The sequence below is a fragment of the Coccinella septempunctata genome, chromosome 1 (genome assembly GCF_907165205.1).
Source record: "Coccinella septempunctata chromosome 1, icCocSept1.1, whole genome shotgun sequence".
Taxonomy (NCBI): domain Eukaryota; kingdom Metazoa; phylum Arthropoda; class Insecta; order Coleoptera; family Coccinellidae; genus Coccinella; species Coccinella septempunctata.
This window is the reverse complement of record NC_058189.1, coordinates 70,289,795-70,309,002: the sequence shown is the minus strand read 5'-3', so window position 1 is coordinate 70,309,002 and position 19,208 is coordinate 70,289,795. Positions and strand designations below refer to the sequence as shown.

At 34.7% G+C, this 19,208-nt stretch overlaps 1 protein-coding gene across 9 annotated transcripts in view; it reads left to right on the top strand.

Moving 5' to 3' along the window:
• The window catches only part of LOC123320604 (G-protein coupled receptor Mth2-like), a 51,002-nt gene extending 32,888 nt beyond the window's left edge, over positions 1–18,114 (top strand). For 7 of the 9 annotated variants that reach the window (XM_044907998.1, XM_044907964.1, XM_044907981.1 and 4 more), the window contains exons 2-7: positions 6,443–6,625; positions 6,994–7,072; positions 9,642–9,820; positions 11,370–11,535; positions 11,619–11,819; positions 17,387–18,114. In XM_044907998.1, coding sequence (XP_044763933.1) covers positions 6,443–6,625; positions 6,994–7,072; positions 9,642–9,820; positions 11,370–11,535; positions 11,619–11,819; positions 17,387–17,531 — 953 coding nt within the window. In that variant the 3' untranslated portion in view covers positions 17,532–18,114. Of the gene's footprint in view, positions 1–934; positions 1,588–6,442; positions 6,626–6,993; positions 7,073–9,641; positions 9,821–11,369; positions 11,536–11,618; positions 11,820–12,461; positions 12,586–17,386 lie in introns of those variants that run through there. The other 2 variants (XR_006538782.1, XM_044907993.1) reach the window with 2 other exon arrangements.
• Positions 18,115–19,208: the final 1,094 nt, after the last annotated feature.

The window sequence follows — 19,208 nt, the reverse complement described above, 5'->3', positions numbered from 1 at the left end:
TATAACCCACGTCTTCCAGTTTTCCCATAAAGACCATGACGTAACATAAAAATACCAAAAATTCAAAGAATCCAACTCTTGAAACTAAGTTGGATGCTATCTAATAAATATTTGCACGTTTTGTGAAATAGAAGTATTCTTCATATTTTCTCGTATATTTTGATGTTCAAAAATAAAAAAGTATCTGTGAAATTTGAAAAATGGGTACTTTGACCGAATGCAACTCTTTTTAAAAGATTCACAGATGTGTAGTCACAGATTTAGCAAGTTATTCTGAAGGTAATTTTGTTTTCTCAGGGGTGGCACAGCTCATTATTAAAAATGGCTATATCTTTTTATCAGGGCGGAATCGGAAAAAATGGTGAAGATACAACAGATACTGCTGTTGAAATGTTTGTACGAGTTAAAGACCTACCCTGTATATAAACGTGCGATTTGTTTTGACACAAATGTACGAAAATGCTGAACTGGGTGTTATTATTTCAATGTCACTTAGTATATGTGGAGACGCCATGTATATGGCGCCACAAACCAATACTCCGAGCCAAGGTATCGAAAGTTATTTGGAGCAATCGACAACAATGAATTGAACGTATAATACGGAAGCTACAATCTTACACACCGGTCCAGTCAGGTTGATAAACAAAAACAAACGAAACGCAACGACCTTGGCACTTGGACAAACACGATAACGTAAGAAACACGCAGGTTTTGCCCCCCCTAAGTCGGGGGGAATATTGTAATTAGCCCCTCACATAAATTAATTCGTAGATTAGGGTAATACACCTCCGGCTCCTATTGATTAACCATTTGAAAGCATTTCACACGCCAACCATGCAAAGGAGCGCCTCAAGAGCGTCAGTCAACAGGTCCTAGACGAGAAGAACCTGCTGCCGCGAAATTTTCAAGTGGATTTGAATGTGGAAGACCGCCAGTCCAATAGTCCGTTCAGTCCGGGCAGCACGAATATTATTAACACTCGTGAAACGAATCAAGTTGTCAACAACATGCGGCCAGTGATTTTGAATTAACCGCGAGCAATCTATTGTTTATAGTTTTCACGTCTCAAATGTAGAATGCTGCTTCTTCGCATCTTCTTCTTCTCTATCCTAACAGGATTCATTCAGTGCCATGATTTGTGCAACCCTGATGAGATGATCCAAAACAACGTGACCCATTACAAATATAAACAAGAACCGATCCACAAATGCGACTGTTTGGATCCCAAATACTGTGTGAAGAAGTGCTGTGCCAGAGGTTATAACATAGAAAGGAGTAGATGTGTTTTTAGTGATGGACAGGATTTTTTACTGCCAGTTTTCAAGGGCGCTACGCCTTTGACGAACATAACGCCCGGAAATTACCATGTGGGCGTCCTGAAACACTGCGATTTCTATCCTAGAATACCTTTGAATCCCCAAGACATGTTTCATCTGCAGGAGGATTTGTCCCTCTATTTGCCTCACGAGCAGGAATATTTGGGCACCGAGGATTATTGTTTGGATTACACGACTGGAGGGGTTTTGATAGCCGTTCTGTGTATTTCGATGCCAAAAGAGGATTTGTCGGTGAAATTGAATTATGTAGGTGGGTATTTCAATGAGACCTTCTTCAATGAAGGAAACATGTCAAGACGTCATGAAATAGACAACTCTTACTGCTACTTATTTGACTTTAACGAAAGAGGGTCTATTGATGTATATTTTCTGGTTGATGTTTTTTGAACTCACTTTCGATACATCTCTAAAAGAAAATAATTGAACCATGAGAGGAACAATAATCCTCTGAAAATGTCACAGTTCTCGTTACAGTAATAGATTGAAAAATCCTTTTATTCGTCATTCAGGATTTTTTTCAGAAGCTACTGGAAGTAATACGAACAAATTTGATGCACAAATCAATCAATCGAGACAAAGCACATCAAAAAATCATACTTAGTCAATTATTGGAAGTGCATTTGAAAAGTTCATAACAAAAACCTACAGCACAAGCGAACACTATGCAGGGTGAGTCTTTAACTCATACAAAGACTTTAACAGTAGATTCTTGAGGTCAAAAGAAATCCTTTTTTTCTATACCATAGCGATTTTATGTTTTCATAATGAGCTATGCCAGCCTTGGATAAACAAAATTCCCTTAAAAATAACTAGCTAAATCTGTAGATCTTTTCAAAAGAGTTGTATTCAGCAAAGTACTCAATTTTTCAAATTTCACAAATTCTTTTAATTTTTGAACATCAAATCACTCGAAAACAGCGCATTATACTAGAATATATATGAAAAATACTTTTATTTTACAAAACGTTCAAATATTCATTAGTTTCAAGAGTTGGGTTCTTTGAATTTTTGGTATTTTTATGGTACGTAGTGATCCTAATGAGAAAACTGGAAGACCTGGGTGATATCTTGTGTTCAAAAAGAATCATCAAATAATTGAAAAACTATATTCCAAAATTCATTTCATTCGATAAAACCGTTTACGAGATAAAACTAAAAATAACATTTTTTATGGTTTTTCAACCGCCTGTATCTTTTAAACTGAAGAAAAAGTGTTTTTTTTGACCTCGAGCATATACTGTTGAAATATTTGTAAGAGTCAAAGACTCACCTTGTATACAGATAAGCTTCAATTTCATCAGTATCCACCCAAATTTTTTTTGTGATAGCAATCACTGGAGTGAAATACAATCATAATCTTAACAACTCAAATAAGTGTTTTCACTTTATTTCAATAGCTTATATTTTTCTTTTATAGCATAAAAATTTTCAATGAATTTCTATGTTCGGCTAAGAATGTAGACGCAGATTATTACGGGGGATGCTATAAATGTTTTTTTAATTGGACTCTAAAAACATCGTTTTCAAAACCAATTTTCACATCAGAAAAGGTTTCAGATCAAATTCTAAAAAGGTTTAAACGCTCGATTAGTAATTCAGTACTTTTGTTAGAAAAATAGTGCGGAAAAGTTGATGAAAATCCATATTTAAATAACCTCAGCACTAAGATGAGTTATTTAACCATTGCACGTGTTTCTCTATCACAATAGCATCTTCAGGTTGCTTCTGTGCTTATTAAGTAATGTACTTATCTGGTCTATTGAATAATTAGCAGTACACTACTAATTCTATGGAAAACTCATTCAGAAACAATCTTGCAAATTTCCAACAATTATTTAATATTTATGAAGGATTTGTTTTGAATAAACCATCATCCCAATAATATAATTGAATGAGAAATGAAAAAGTTTCTACAAGAATTCGAACAATATGCATTAGCGGCAAGTAGTCTCCAATCAGAATGATTTATTTATGGTACCTTCGACATGCAAACGACCATAAACAAATGCGTCATTTTGTTGCTATAAATCTACGAAAAAAAAAGGACCTTGTCTAGTTCTGTAGTACCGTAATCAATATATTGATTTTATTAGCGGGAAAATTAACATCCCAATATCAACATCGGCTTTTTTCAAGCAATATGAGTGTGAATACCGGTTTCCAAAATAATATGTCATTATCCAAACTTCTTCCTTGGAATTTCATTCCGTGTTCATTAATATTCCAGTGCTATCATCTGCATCCACAATTTTTCAATCGATTGATTTTTGCAATTCGCATAAATCGTGTAGATCGATTAAATTGATTTGTATGCGTCCTCAAAAAAATCATTAACAAGTGAGGTGAAGGAAAACTTCCAAAGAAATTACATGGCCCAATCAAACAATCATTGTCGTGTATACCTGACAATATTTCGTTAATCACATCGTATTTTCATTATTCGATCTATTGCTTAGAATTGCATTACCGCAAATGAGACTTTATTTATGGATATTGATGGTTATTTTTCACTTTTATCAAGAGAAAGATTTATCGATATTTATAAAATTCAAATGATTATGGAAGTTCATAAAGCATTCAAAAAAGCCTTCCAAATTTTGACGCTCTTGTCTATTTCTTATGCTCAAATCCTGAAATTCTTCATATAACAGAAACCTGTTCTGGAAAACATCGAATTAAAACAAAAATAAGTCAAGGATTGTTAAAACTTAAGTCCTTGACATATCGAATTCATCGTCTACATTCTACATAGGATGGAGCGAATAGAATATTCAATTCGGTATTGTTGCTGCAATTACAGTGTTATATTATTGAAACTACAGGAAGTACCCACTACTCAGGTACCTTTTTTTCGGCTATAAAATTATCTATCTATATCTATGAGATCATCATTTTTACCTTACGTACTCAATAGCAATTGAACTTGTTTTTCTCACCTGTGGAAGAGGTCCCATTTGGTTTACAAATTTTTGTATAAATATCCGCGTTTTTAAATTACGTCCGATTCACATTTTTTCAGGATTGATGAGAAATTCTTCATAAAATGAAAATGAACATGAAAATTCAAAGTTATCTCATAGAAGTATCACAGTTTTCTACAAATAATTCCTACAGATTGATTTTCATACTCGAGTTCATGTTATTTACAGCACAAAAAATTTTCAAGTGGTACTGAAAAAAAATTGCCTTCAGTTTTTAATATTCTTCACGAGAAAACTACGTGCGATCTGTTTCTAGGAAAGGAAAGTGGGAGCTTTTCATGAAAAATTGTAAATTTCCACTGGTGGCATGTGGCATGCCTTCAGCATGCACGTAATGCTTCAATTGACGACAATTTCTCGTGAAGAATTAGATTATTTTCAACCTTGACGTGTACCTATATTTCACTACTTCATCAGATGAAAAATAACCTACTCCATATTTTTTTCTTGAAAAGTAAACAAGTTTGTTCTATTTTATCGTCAGTAAAACGTACGTTATTTTCCTCCAATTAACGTTCAACTTTAAACCTGCAACAAGCAAACTTGATGAGCTCGCATAGTATCGAGAATAATGCGGTATCCTAAATACTCAACACCATGAAAATCTCATCGGTATTCTGTGTGTGGCCGGTTTTCTTCACAGTGCAATTAGTGAAAAGCTCGACTAAAGATTTGTGTCAAGTGAAGACGAATCAGACAGATCTCGGAAAGTTCTACAAGTACAAGAACTTCTCAAGACAGATTTGTGGTAGGTGCGCTGGATTCTGTGTGAGAAAGTGTTGCGCTCCTGGCTTCTACATCGATAAAGCTTTCTGCATCAGAGGACAGTATCCAGAAAATTTCAGCGTTCCTATTTTTGACGGGAAAGATTATCAGGGGGATTACACTGAAGATGGTTGGATCATCGGAACCATGAGTAACTGTGATTTCTTTCCACTGATGCCAACTGTAGAACCTTTCGACGAATTTTTCATGCAGAAGAATGGTATTCTATGGGTTCCTTATTTCGGAAGGTCGTACAATAGGAATCGGTATTGTATTGATACACTGAAAAATGGTGATAGGGTCGCTATGGTATGTTTTCCTGAGAGGAAGCCGGATGTTAACCTGAAACATTTAGGTATATTATAATGATAAACAATATTCACCTACAATACCTGTAAAAACATAGAATAACGATCAAGATTAAGAATGAGAATTTACTTCATAACAAATTTATAATTATTCATTGCTAATGACAAAAATTCATTTACTTTCTCATTCTGGAGAACCTGAAATTTTTCATTTCATCAAGAAAATCAACAATTTCAGAGTATAGGTTAATAATTTTCTTCGTTAGGTAACTACTTCATTAGGGACTCCTTATTAAAAGGATACACTTCAAAAACATAGAACTTATGCCAAGATTAAGCGATATCAAAAGCAGGATTCAGATGAACATTCCTGATCTGCTTCTGGTAATTTCACCATTATATAACCGAGCTTCTCTTTCAGCGCGATTTCATGTTTTTATGGATCATCAATCATTAGCAGCTACAAATATGTTATTTCTACGAAAAAATTAGGAGATGGTGGTTATTTTCTTTGGCGCTGAAAAAATAACTTCGCCTTATGTTATGGGACTAATGTTCCTTCAGTTGCTGATCGGCCTTTACATAATACAAGCTTGGACTGGATGCTCCGAAATAAACCTTTTTTTCCACTAAAAACTTCAATTGGGGGCATAATCACAACCTTAAGGCAAAAAAGTTGTCTAGGATGAAGGACAATTGATGTCATGTGATCGGTTACTGATGTGCGTAAAACGAACGCTGGATTTTTGATGATATCGCACAATGGGAATAACCAGATAACTCTGTAATTTTCATCAGATCTTAATTTGCATGAATGTGCGGAAAATGAGGAAAGATATACTCATATAAAAACCATATACCTGAAATACCTACCAATAGTTATATCATGAAATGTTATTGAATTGACTTCAGCAGAAGTACTTGATACTATTTTTTAATTACCTTCTGGAAATCTTCCAAGACAGCATCTCCGATGCAAGTCTTCAAGGGAAGAAGGAATGATAAGAAAATATCCACATGAATTTTGAAACATTTTCTCTTCAATTTACAGGTATGATAATATCGATGCCATTCCTGCTGGTCACTTTTCTAGTTTATGCTCTCTTACCTGATCGGAATCTGCATATGAAAGCTCTCATGTGCTACGTCATCAACTTGCTCCATGCCTACATTTTCCTAGTCACCATACAATTAACTGATGAAGTTTTTGAAGACACCGTTTGTGCAATTTTGGGTAAGTAATGAATGACTGGGTATTTTACTCCTTATCATATCAAAGTAAATATTTTCAGTTCATGTTTCATATTTTTCCGGATTAGGTAGATTGATAAGAGTTTTTGATGCTACAAAAATAACAGTGCTGTACCCTTTGGGTAAAACACTCCCAATGCCATCACCCGTTGATTATATTTTTGGCCCACTTTGAAATAAATTTAATTTTTCAATAGATTCAAACTGATTAAAATAAGGGTTCTTTTTGATTTTTCCTGAAATGGACGGAAATGAAAATATCCTGATTGTTGAAATATTTGTGCTGAATTAAGCCTTATGCACAGAATTCGAAACCCTTGCACAAATGTTGAAATTCCGGTTCTGTTTCAGGTTACTGTTGTGTGTTCTTCTTCTTAGCATCGTTCTTTTGGATGAATGTCATATGTGTCGATATATTTTTGGGCTTCAGGTAAGTTATCACTTCTATCAATATTTGTTTTTTTTCAAAATTTCCACTATTATTTTCACTTCTGAAATGAATGCACCAATAGGATCATGTTCAACCAAACCAAATGATTCAGATCTCGCAGATTAGTAAAACGACATAAAGCAGACTCCGAACAAATAATTAGATTGATGTTTCCTCCCAAAATACTGTATTATCATTAACATTATTTATTGTTTCACGCCACATTAAGCGTTTGGAAACTCTCTCAGCTGTGAGAAATTCATCATATCTTTGGAAGTCTGTAACAAGGAATTATACTTTCCTCGCTAATTTCCATATGGTTTTTCTCATATTATGTTAAAATAATGCAGATAAAATGCAGTGTGACGAAGTAGGGCCAGTCATATACCGCATTCATTCTGTCCCTACGTTTTCATAATCAACTCCATAATGGGTTAATATAACACACCTATCATCCCTTGGGATAGCCGTAGACTAATGTATCATAGGACGTCACTCAATCCCAATGAAAACATTCAAGTTGAAACGTATCGATAAATTATCTCCCAATTCCCTGGAAGACCTAATTAGCTTAATGGATACAATCATCGGCTGATTGTTAAAAAAAAAACAGGCGGATGTATATTCTATATGCATTTACTAATCGATTTTAATTTTCACGCGACGGAAGCTTTTATGGCCTATCAATTGGGTGTTTAGACGTTTTAAAGGATGATATTTATGGGTAGGGATGAATAAGTGATAGTAAAGTACACAAGCAACAGTGGACATTTATTGCGATGAAAAATTCATCGAACGATTCACTAATTTTTGGTAATCAACACATTAACACATTATCAACTTTTATCGAAATTTTTGTTTGTTTTTCTGACACTAAGAAATGCTTCAGACTATAAGAAAAGTGAATTAGAGTTCAATAAGAGTAGATTAGAGTAGATGAGACTAGAGTAGAGTAGATTAGAGTAGAGCAGGATAGACTAGTGCACGGTAGAGTATGGCAGGGCAGAGAAGAACAGAAAAGAGCAGAGGAAAGTAGAGCAGGACACTGCAGGACAAAATAGAGGAGTGCAGAGCAGAATAGAGTAGAGTATACCTGGGTAGATTAGGGAGGAGTAGAGTAGATCAGGGTAAAACAAGATAGAGTAGAGTGAAGCAGGACATGACGGAGGAGAGTAGAGCAGAGTAGACCTTGGGAGAGTAGTATAGAGTAGAGTAGAGCTGGACAAAGAGCAGAGTAGAGTAGAGTAGAACTGGACATAGTAGAGAAGGGTTGAATAGAGAAGAGCAGGATAGAGTAGAGTAGAACGAATTATAGTAGAACATAGTACGGAGAGTGGAGTGCACCAGGGTGAAGTAAAGCAGGGTTAATTAAGTAGAGTAGAATCGAGTAGATTCGAGTGGTGTAGAGCAGGCTAGAGTAGAGAAGTGAAATGGAAAAAAGTTGAGAAAAGTAAAACGAAATGAGCGAAGTTGAGTGAAGAAAATTCATTGTGCGAAATAGTAGCATTGTAATAATAATCCCCAATTCGGTGAGAGTTGCGGTTTATGATACGGAAAATTTTGATCATAGAAGAAGAGTTGCCTTTTTCAATCAAATGTGAGAAGATTTTGTGAAACTCCTCTGAATTCTCTGACAAACTGCTGGATTTGTGATATTTCCAGTGGAATACCATAAAAATTGATTGCAGAAATGATTAATTTTAGAATCTTCAAAACCATTGACCCAGAATAAGGATGACGCACTGAAAAAGTCTTTTCCGAATCAACTCAAACATCTTAATCTATCTAAAAATACCATTATTGTTATTGGCAAGTGTCATTGTTTTGTTTCGCATTGCCATTAAGTGCCGAAGTTGTATGTATCTTGTTCCTGGAAGATTGATGAATAATTTGATCCCATTAAAAGAATCAAGTTGACCAGTTCTGTTCAAAAAATACACTGAAGAAAATTTGGCCTTTATTCCGATTACGTCAAAACACTGCGCCTATCAATGGAAACACCAGAATAACCTGAAGTCAAGTCATTATAGACTAATTAACATTCTCAAAATTTATTCCTAATCACTAGAGACAAGTCGTATTGGTTTGGACGAAGTTCTTCGCTTGTCGATTCGATTTTGAAATATTCAATTGCCACTGGCAGAATGTCCTCTAACATATCGAATATTTCAGTGTCTGATTACGAAAAATACCATATGCATATCACTTAAAACATAACCATAAACGAGCGTTAGATATTTTTAATTTTTATCGAAGAAAATTGAGAAACATCGTTGCAACTTTTCGTTCAAGGTAGTCAATTATGCTCCCAAACGAATTATGCAAATTTCTCTGTTACAATTATTCCTGATCCTTTTCTTTGAGCATAATTATTGATCTACTACTTATTAATGATATTTTCAAAATTACTGAGATCATTTTCTAATTTTCTTTACAATAATATGACGATCAGACTGATATCAGTATAAGTCATAGACCTATTGATAGGTTTACGGTATAAGCAAGCAGATACACGTGTAGATAGATCAGTATTAGCTGAATATACGTAAATGAAAAGTGTTTTTTCCAGGGGTTTTCGTGGAGTTCCCGGAGTCAGATCATCGGAAAGGAAGAGATTCATTTTGTATTGCATATATGCCTGGGGAATGTCTTTACTCATTGTATTCATCACTTTCATGGTAAACCATTTCGGTAATGTGGGACAATGGTTTTACCCAGGAGTTGCAGTTGGACAATGTTTCATCAGAAGTAAGTATACGTTAACCACTCGGCTAATCACTTAATTACGAGGATGTATTGATATAGCCTAGTTAGCCTAGACCAGGTCCATGCATAAAAAAAAATATTGCGTTACCATAGCAACGAACAATAACTCATTAGAAGTGTCAATGGGAAGTTTGTGGTCAAAAAAGTAAACCACAGTTACGCAATAAATTGTAAGAAAGAAGATGTCCACCGTAATTGTGAAAATCGAAAAATTGGAGTATCGAGCCATCATCAAGTACCTGTATTTAAAAGGGTTAAGAGTAAAGCAGATTAACACGAAGATATGCTTAATGCCCTTGGTGATCAATGTCCTTCGTATGCGACTGTGAAAAATTGCACTGCAAGCTTCAAAAGAGGTAAATTTTCCATTGAAGATGATGACCGATTGGGAAGGCCAGTTTCTATGTCAGTCCCCGAAAATATCGATGCAGTTCATGACATGATTTTATCAGACCGTCGAATTGGGCTAAAACGGATATTTGAAGCACTGAATATTTCATACGAACGCGTTAATCATATAGTTCACGTCAATTTAGACATGAGAAAAATTGCTGCAAAATGGATCCCCAGATGTTTGAATGTTGACCAAAAGCGTGCAAGAGTAAAAGCATTGCGTTCGATCTGTGCTCGATTTGAAAACGATGTAGACTTCTTTAACCGAATTGTCACTAGGGATGCGACTTGGGTACATTTTTTCGATCTAGAAACAAAGCAACAATCAATGGAATGGCGACAGTCTGGTTCCCTAAGACCTAAGAAGTTTCGTGTCCAAAAATCTGCTGGAAAAAGTTCTTGCCTCAGTTTTTTGGGATTGCCATCTAGTAATCATGATTGATTTTTTTGAATAAGGGTAGAACAATAACCAGAGATTACAATTCGACATTACTGACCACTCTACGGGAAAAAAATAAAGAGAAAAGACGCGGAAAGCTATCCAAAGATATTTTATTTTTTGCAGGACAACACCCCTGCACACGAACCTGATGTTGCCATGCAAAAAATTCGTGATTTAGGGTTTGAATTACTAGAACACCCCCCTTATTCACCAGATTTGGCTCCATCCGACTTTTATCTCTTTCCTGAACTGAAAGAAAGTTCAAAAGGTCGTAAGTTTCCTTCCAACGAGGAGGTAATAGAAGCTGTGGAGGTCTGGTTTGCAGAGCAAGAAAAAACATTTTTTTTTGAAAGGTCTAGACTTTGCAGGTTCGCTGTAATAAATGTACCCAATTAAGAGGAGAATATGTTGAGTAATAAAATATTTTGACATTGATTTTGTTTGGTTCTATAGTAGGCTAAGAATTTTTCAATATATCCTCGTGAATATCGCCCAACATGCCACACAAATCGACTAGTTCTGTCATAATCGATATCACTAAAAGTGTAAAGAAACCAAACCAAGGTTTCCATCTTCACTGAGAAGAGATGTCTTAAATTGGATTTCACATCTTGAAAGATTTGTGATCTACTTATGCGCTTTTAAAATTGGACCATAATGCATTAGTGTAATTTTCAAGCTTCTTTTCATCCTTAGATGGTATCCCACAACTCCTGTACTTCTACGGGCCAATGGGAATAATCATAATACTAAACGTGGTCCTTTTCACCCTAACCGCCATGAGAATAAGGCGTGTAAAGAAGGATACTGCCATGCTGAAACACAGCGAAAGTAAAAGACATTCCGATGACGATCAACAAAAGTAAGAAACTTTCATTGTTCGCACAGATCCGTGTGGCCAGAAGGACCAAAGAAAATTTCATGCCTTCTTTTTACCAATTCCAGCTTCAATCTCTATCTGAAACTGCTTCTGGCGATGGGAGTGAACTGGTCAATGGAGCTCGTTTCTTGGGCAGTGAATCTGAACAACAAAGCTGTTCCGCAGTACGTCTGGTACTTGTCAGACTTCTGCAACGCCACCTATGGCGTGTTCATCTTCTTCATCTTCGTGTTCAAGAGAAATATATGGAAACAGTTGAGGAGAAGGTATGAATTGACTGTTTCATAACACGTTTATAGCTTTGATGAATAACTATCATGACTAAAAATTCATATCCACATAGTATACATTCATTATCGGTCACAAAAATTACAAGAGATAAACCATACGTAACTGAATCAATGTTATCGGTGAAAAATTAATATCAATCGTATTTTACTACATATTTCGAATTTATCGTCTGAAAATAGGTAAGTGCGTTAGGAATTCCAACGAAGAATGAAAGATATATAGATTGAAAAAAAAATACTTAACTTGGTGGTCACTTTTGTAATGGAGTACAAAGAAGTTTAAAAACTTAGGACTCCATTCTTGGTAATCTTGGTATCTTCATAATATGTAGATCGATGATAAGAGAGAAGTTTTTTTATAAATAATGCTGAAACATGGCTAAATAATACTGAGTACTGAGCATATTTTCATGGGCTGTCACGAAGTTTCTGCAAATCAAATTATGCAAAATCGATGCATCAGGATTAGGCTGCTACCAAATGTCCAAAAAAATTACTTTTCACGCACATGATCTTTTGGTGGTGCCGTCTTTTTCAAACTTATTTGTACTCCAAATGTTGGACGCATAGGTGTGCATCTCAGATTATTCCTCAGCATAATTCCCACAACAATTTTAGCTCCAAAAGCCCCCAAACTGGCACTACAAAGATGATACAGACGATGACCACTTCTTGAAATGTCCGAAACTATCATTTACGTCCAAGGAATATTCCTATAGATGTATAGACTGATAATTGATCAGTAAGTGGAAAGGGTGAAATTGTTTTATTTGAAGTAGATCGTTGTATATCACTAATACTAATTGGTTTAACATCACGAACAAAAACGGACATATAAACACAAAAACGAACTCAATATTTATATTTCTCGAATGGAAAAAAAAAACGGTGTACACACTATTCAATTAAAATCTTTTTTGATGCCAAATTTGTAATGATCAACCATTTATTTTTTCTATGCTCGATTCCCAAATTTCTTTGTTAGAAAAAAAAGTCCAATTGATCAAAGATAACAGGTATATAATCACTCTGAAATTCCACACCACATTACTACACATATATTATCTTAACAAAGTCGTAAGAAGTATTGAATTTTATGAACACGAGTAGTGCATGTTAATGTGAACTAATAATACCTATAAGGTGTAGAAAAAGTTTGTTAGATTTTATCTTGATCGAGATGGTGGTTAGATGGCATGCTGCTATTAGTATTTTATGATTTCATGAATATTGAAGCTTTCCATGTTATTTGATAGTGTGCTTCGATAGGAATATTATTTTCTAGATGTCCTCGAAATAATATTTCAGAAAATCCTTTTCCTTGTTATTAATGAGAATGATAAGATATAAACACTCTTCTGTACTGAAAAAAAAATTGGACGAGTTGAAATGAAATTAAAATTATTATTATCGATATTTGGATACCGACTTGTGCAGGATACTTTTGGCTATGGAGTTCACTGAATGGGTACATCCATAATTTCCATAATAAGTACTTTAGTTACTTCAGTACTTTAGGTATCGAATTTCTAAACGAATTTTTCTGATATTAAATACCTACTCCGAAAAATAATCGGAGTATTTTACATTTTGCAAAGTCTATTATTTTCAATCTACTCTTTAGAGAATCTACTAAAACTGAAGGGTATATCATAGAAGTCATAACCGAAATCTCTGAAAAAAAAATCTTTTTTACGTAAAAAAATCAACCCATAAATAATTTAGATTTCAATCATCCATATACACTTGTACTTGATATCATCATCTGTTACAGTCCATCATGAGTATTGTTCAAAATCGATTGTGAGTTGAAACACTGCCCAACAAACACAATATACAGCAACTGTACAAATACTGCACTACAAATGCCACCAGAATGCAGCACAGAGATTGCTGTACTGAAACTGCACAGTTTCTGTATTGATAATTCTGCATTTTCAAAACGCAGTTTTTGATGTACAGTAACTGCACAGTTTCTGTATTCATAATTCTGCATTTTCTAAACGCAGTTTGTGATGTACAGTGACTGCATAGTTTCTGTATTGATAATTCTGCATTTTCAAAACGCAGTTTGTGATGTACAGTGACTGCATAGTTTCTGTATTGATAATTCTGCATTTTCAAAACGCAGTTTTTGATGTACAGTGACTGCAGATTTTCTGTATTGATAATACTGCATTTTCAAAACGCAGTTTTTGATGTGCAGTAACTTCACAGTTTCTGTATTGATAATTCTGCATTTTCAAAACGCAGTTCTTGATGTACAGTAACTGCACAGTTTCTGTATTCATAATTCTGCATTTTCTAAACGCAGTTTGTGATGTACAGTGACTGCATAGTTTCTGTATTGATAATTCTGCATTTTCAAAACGCAGTTTTTGATGTACAGTGACTGCATAGTTTCTGTATTGATAATTCTGCATTTTCAAAACGCAGTTTTTGATGTACAGTGACTGCAGATTTTCTGTATTGATAATACTGCATTTTCTAAACGCAGTTTGTGATGTACAGTGACTGCACAGTTTCTGTATTCATAATTCTGCATTTTCAAAATGCAGTTTGTGATGTACAGTGACTGCATAGTTTCTCTATTGATAATTCTGCATTTTCAAAACGCAGTTTTTGATGTACAGTGACTGCAGATTTTCTGTATTGGTAATACTGCATTTTCAAAACGCAGTTTTTGATGTGCAGTAACTTCACAGTTTCTGTATTGATAATTCTGCATTTTCAAAACGCAGTTCTTGATGTACAGTAACTGCACAGTTTCTGTATTGATAATTCTGCATTTTCAAAACGCAGTTTTTGATGTACAGTGACTGCAGATTTTCTGTATTGATAATACTGCATTTTCAAAACGCAGTTTTTGATGTGCAGTAACTTCACAGTTTCTGTATTGATAATACTGCATTTTCAAAACGCAGTTTTTGATGTACAGTAACTGCACAGTTTCTGTATTGATAATTCTGCATTTTCAAAACGCAGTTCTTGATGTACAGTAACTGCACAGTTTCTGTATTGATAATTCTGCATTTTCAAAACGCAGTTCTTGATGTACAGTGACTGCACAGTTTCTGTATTGATAATTCTGCATTTTCAAAACGCAGTTCTTGATGTACAGTGACTGCACAGTTTCTGTATTTGCAATTCTTGATTTCAAAAATGGAGTATTTGATATAGAGTTAATAATAGAATATAGAATAATAATTCATAGGAATTCCTAAAACTTAAACATATACCTTCTTCAAGAAGTTGAAAATTCGATTATGAAGGTTAAAGAGACATTTCATAAACAGATTTAATTCAATAATTGAAGACTCCGTTCATTACCAAAATATGGATTATACCCATGATAGAAGAATACTTCATCGCACCATGGTGGTACCAGAATTAGCCAAATGATGGCATCACTGCTCTTGACGGTTGCGATCACAGGGTAGCATACACGTCTATTGCGGTGCAGCATACGCCAAACGATGGCGCCACCGGCGACGCATTACTCTAAGTCCTCTATGTAACCAGCGTTTATAGCAGGCACAATCTACGGAGCCTCGACGATTGTCGTAGCTAACTCCTATGGTTCATTTATCTCCACCCCTAAGAGTAGGCTATGTCTCAATTGGCGTGAAGTCACCTTTGCGCTTACCGCAAAAATAAAATACTAAGTGAAATTGAAAATTTCTGATTTGAAGAATAGATTTTCTGTTTATAACTAGGAAACTTCTCTAATAGAATATTGTTTCGTAATTGCAAGTTTCGATATGGTTTTTACACAGTGACTGCTACATTTAAAGTGCAGCTACTGTATAGTTTGAGCACAGTGTCTATTGTATATAAAATACAGCTTGCTGTACAGTTCTTGCGTGAACAAACTGCATATAAAACACAGCTAACTGTACAGTATTTGCACAGTGACCACTGCATTTAAAGTACAGCTTGCTGTACAGTTTTAGCACGTAACTGCTGCATTTGAAGTGCAGCTATCTGTGCAGTTTTTTCAAAGTGAATACTGCATTTAAAGTACAGCTTGCTGTACAGTTTTAGCACGTCACTGCTGCATTTGAATTTCAGCTTGCTGTACAGTGGATTGCGATGCCATTGCTGTTTTTGAAGTGCAGCTGTGGCTGTATGTCGAATGCAGTTTGTACTGTACAGTAACTGCAAAGTCCACCTGGACATATACGGTCCTTTTTGGTGCAGTTATTGCATTACCGTAACTGCAGTCAATTGAAGCAACGAAGTACAGTTTTTGTACAGTGACTGCATTTCAGTGTTTGCTGGGTGACTGTTCTTGTAGTGTGCACATTGAAATTTTTTTTATAGTTCCTTATTTTAATTATTACTGAATTGCACAAATCTTTGGGATCTTGGAAACAATTGTTATTTGAGTGAGATGCTATATTTTTTCAACTACGAGGTTCAATTTTGAGACATATAAAATAACACAAATTTCACTAAATAGTGCTGAATATTTCACAGTTTATTTGCACTTAAGCTACGAGGTATTCAAAAACTCTCCCTGAACATAATTGAGTTACAAATAAGAAGCACCCATTTCACTCCTAATTGAGTGAATTCAACTGATTGGCTTTGGTTTTATTTGAAAAACCCTAGTCTTGAACCTTTACTTTTTCTTTAATGTTGGGGGAATTTCAATTAAATTTCTTCTATGGATTCAGAAGACGAGTAGAAGCTTGAAAATATCTTCAAACTGGAGTAATTTCCAGTATCTTAAGGTCCACTTTTACAAAGCTTTATTATTTTTAGCGAATATTAGTTATTTAATTTTACTAAAATAACGTGGATACAAACATTTCATAAGAACGAAACTTTGAAATCCATACGAACAAAATATTGGTAGAAGTTCGAAGATATTTCCAGAGTTTCAGCCTAACCAATGCAAGTTCACTATACAGGGTGAGTCTTTGACACTCGTACAAATATTTCAACAGTATATTCTTGAGGTCGAAAGGAACACTTTTTTTTACCATCTTTGCCGAATCGGCTCGGTTTAAAAGATACAGGCTGTTGAAAAACCTTAAAAAAATGTCACTTTTAGTTCTACCTCACAAACGGTTTTATCGAATGAGATGAATTTCAGACTATAGTTTTCCATTTATTTGATTAATCTTTTTCGAATACAAGAAAAAAGTATTCTTCATATTTTCGCGTATAATATTGCTGTTCCAAAATAAAAAATATCTGTGATATTCGGAAAATTGGGTAATTAGGCTGAATGCAACTCTGTTTAAAAGATCCACAGATGTGTAGTGCCACAGATTCAGCCAGTTATTCTGGAGGTAAAATTGTTTCTCCAGGCATAGCTCATTATGAAAACTCAAAATGGCTACATCTTTTTATCAGCTCCGAATAGGAAAAAAGTGTTTCTTTTGACCTCAAGAATCTGCTGTTAAAATATTTGTTCGAGTCACAGACTCACCCTGTATAACTGCTAGCCTTCTGTAGCTTCAGCTTAACGATGGAATTTCTCGTTTTTCAGCACCAAGAAAGACGTATCTCACAATTGCTTCAATTTTTTTCAGGTATTATTCTTTCATGGGACGCCATCATATGGCCCATTCCATGGGAACCACTAATTTCACAAAAACTACTAACGATTCCATGACTGTATCAACGAATGATCGTGCTTTGGAAGAGAGCGAACTGAACGGAACAAGAATCAATTGATTCGGAGATATTCCATCATAAAAAGGAATATTCTTAGTCGTACCTGTAAAGAAAATTCATCGAGAGTCCTCCTTTATGGACCTTCTGCCGTTATTGACGAAATCTCGCTTTGATTGAATCGATAATGAGCTTGGTTCTATTTATTATCTACCTTAAATATTATCTTCCAAAAATTGATGTTTTTCACGGAACGCGTACTGTTATACACCACTCGAATCAAAGTCATGCTGAAAAACCTAGAATTGAATGAAGTGGGGGATTGATTTACAAAGATATTATCATGCAACAAATGTGTTTTCCCTCTTATTTGAGACCAAAGCTCCAAATATGATAGGAAAGCAAATTTTTGATTCATTTCTGTAAAGAAGAAAATATGTGCTCTCCCGCAGTTCAAACATTTTTATCACTTTTCTACCTTTCTTATAAAAATGACTTTACAATAAAGTTCGTTTTATTTATTACCATATGTTGCATAAGGTATGTATGTATATTGTATTAGATATAAGAGATGATGAATGTAAAAATTTGTAACAATGTTCACTGTATGTAGCATTTACCAAAGAAATAAAAGTTTAATGTTTCACTCGCCAATTTTGTACACCCAGAATGGAACCAAGGGCCGTTTTTGGATTTTTTTATCAACCATGCGTTTCCTTGTGCATTATTATTAATGGATTTTCTTCAAAACTATTCTTAATCACTGATTTATGGCCTATTCAAACTTTATATGGTCAAAACCAAAGAAAGGGTCTCCTTTAGGCATATTGAAAATGATGTGAGATAATTAAGAAATAATTCATTTCATTAAACCGTTTCAGTGACCAGTTCAAACTGATATGGGGTTTTCATTATAATTCAGTTAAATCAGTTTGTCTTCTAGGAAAGCATGATTTTCAATGAATAGCCACATGAAAAAATTCCTCGAAAACTCTTGCCATTGGCTACAATGGGGAATTCTCCCCAATTTGGGTTATCACAGCATATGCAAGTTTAAACTGAATGATTATGAGTTTCATTCATGATTTCATCAAATTCACCGCGGAAACTATTCAAAATCATCCTTCAAATATGGAGTTTTAAAATTTAAATCGCTTTGTGCGGAGTTTCCGATTTGGCAACAGCGCATACAAGACAATGAAAAGAACAATGTCCGATCAGCTTGTTTATAAAATATCAGCTGTTAATTTACAGGCGCGTACTTACTGGCGAGCCTCAACAGCAACCGGCCATAAAAATCGCATAAAATTTTACGACCTTCCTCGTTCGTCGCAGACTTCATAGACAGCCATCTTTGTCTATCTCATCAAGATAATGTATTTGTTGTCCTTTATTAACAAGGCATATTTCAGTCGATGTTGCCAACTTGTGCAATTCTCACAAAACGCTTTAAACTTTAAATACCCATTTTTATTTTTCATTTTTAAGTGCTTAAAATAATTTTTTTTGGGAAACGGTTGAAATGATTGTTTCAAAAATATTTCATTTTCGTCAGAAGGAGTATTCCCTATTCTAAATCTGCTGAAATTGAATAAAAAATTCATCTTTTCGATGAAAGTGGAATTTATTGTAAAATTCGCTACTTCTACTGATCATCAAAGTGTTCTGGCAACACCCCGCATTCTGGTAGTCTTACTGCCAATCCGGATGCCGAGAAAGTCCCGTGGTACAGACCCCTCT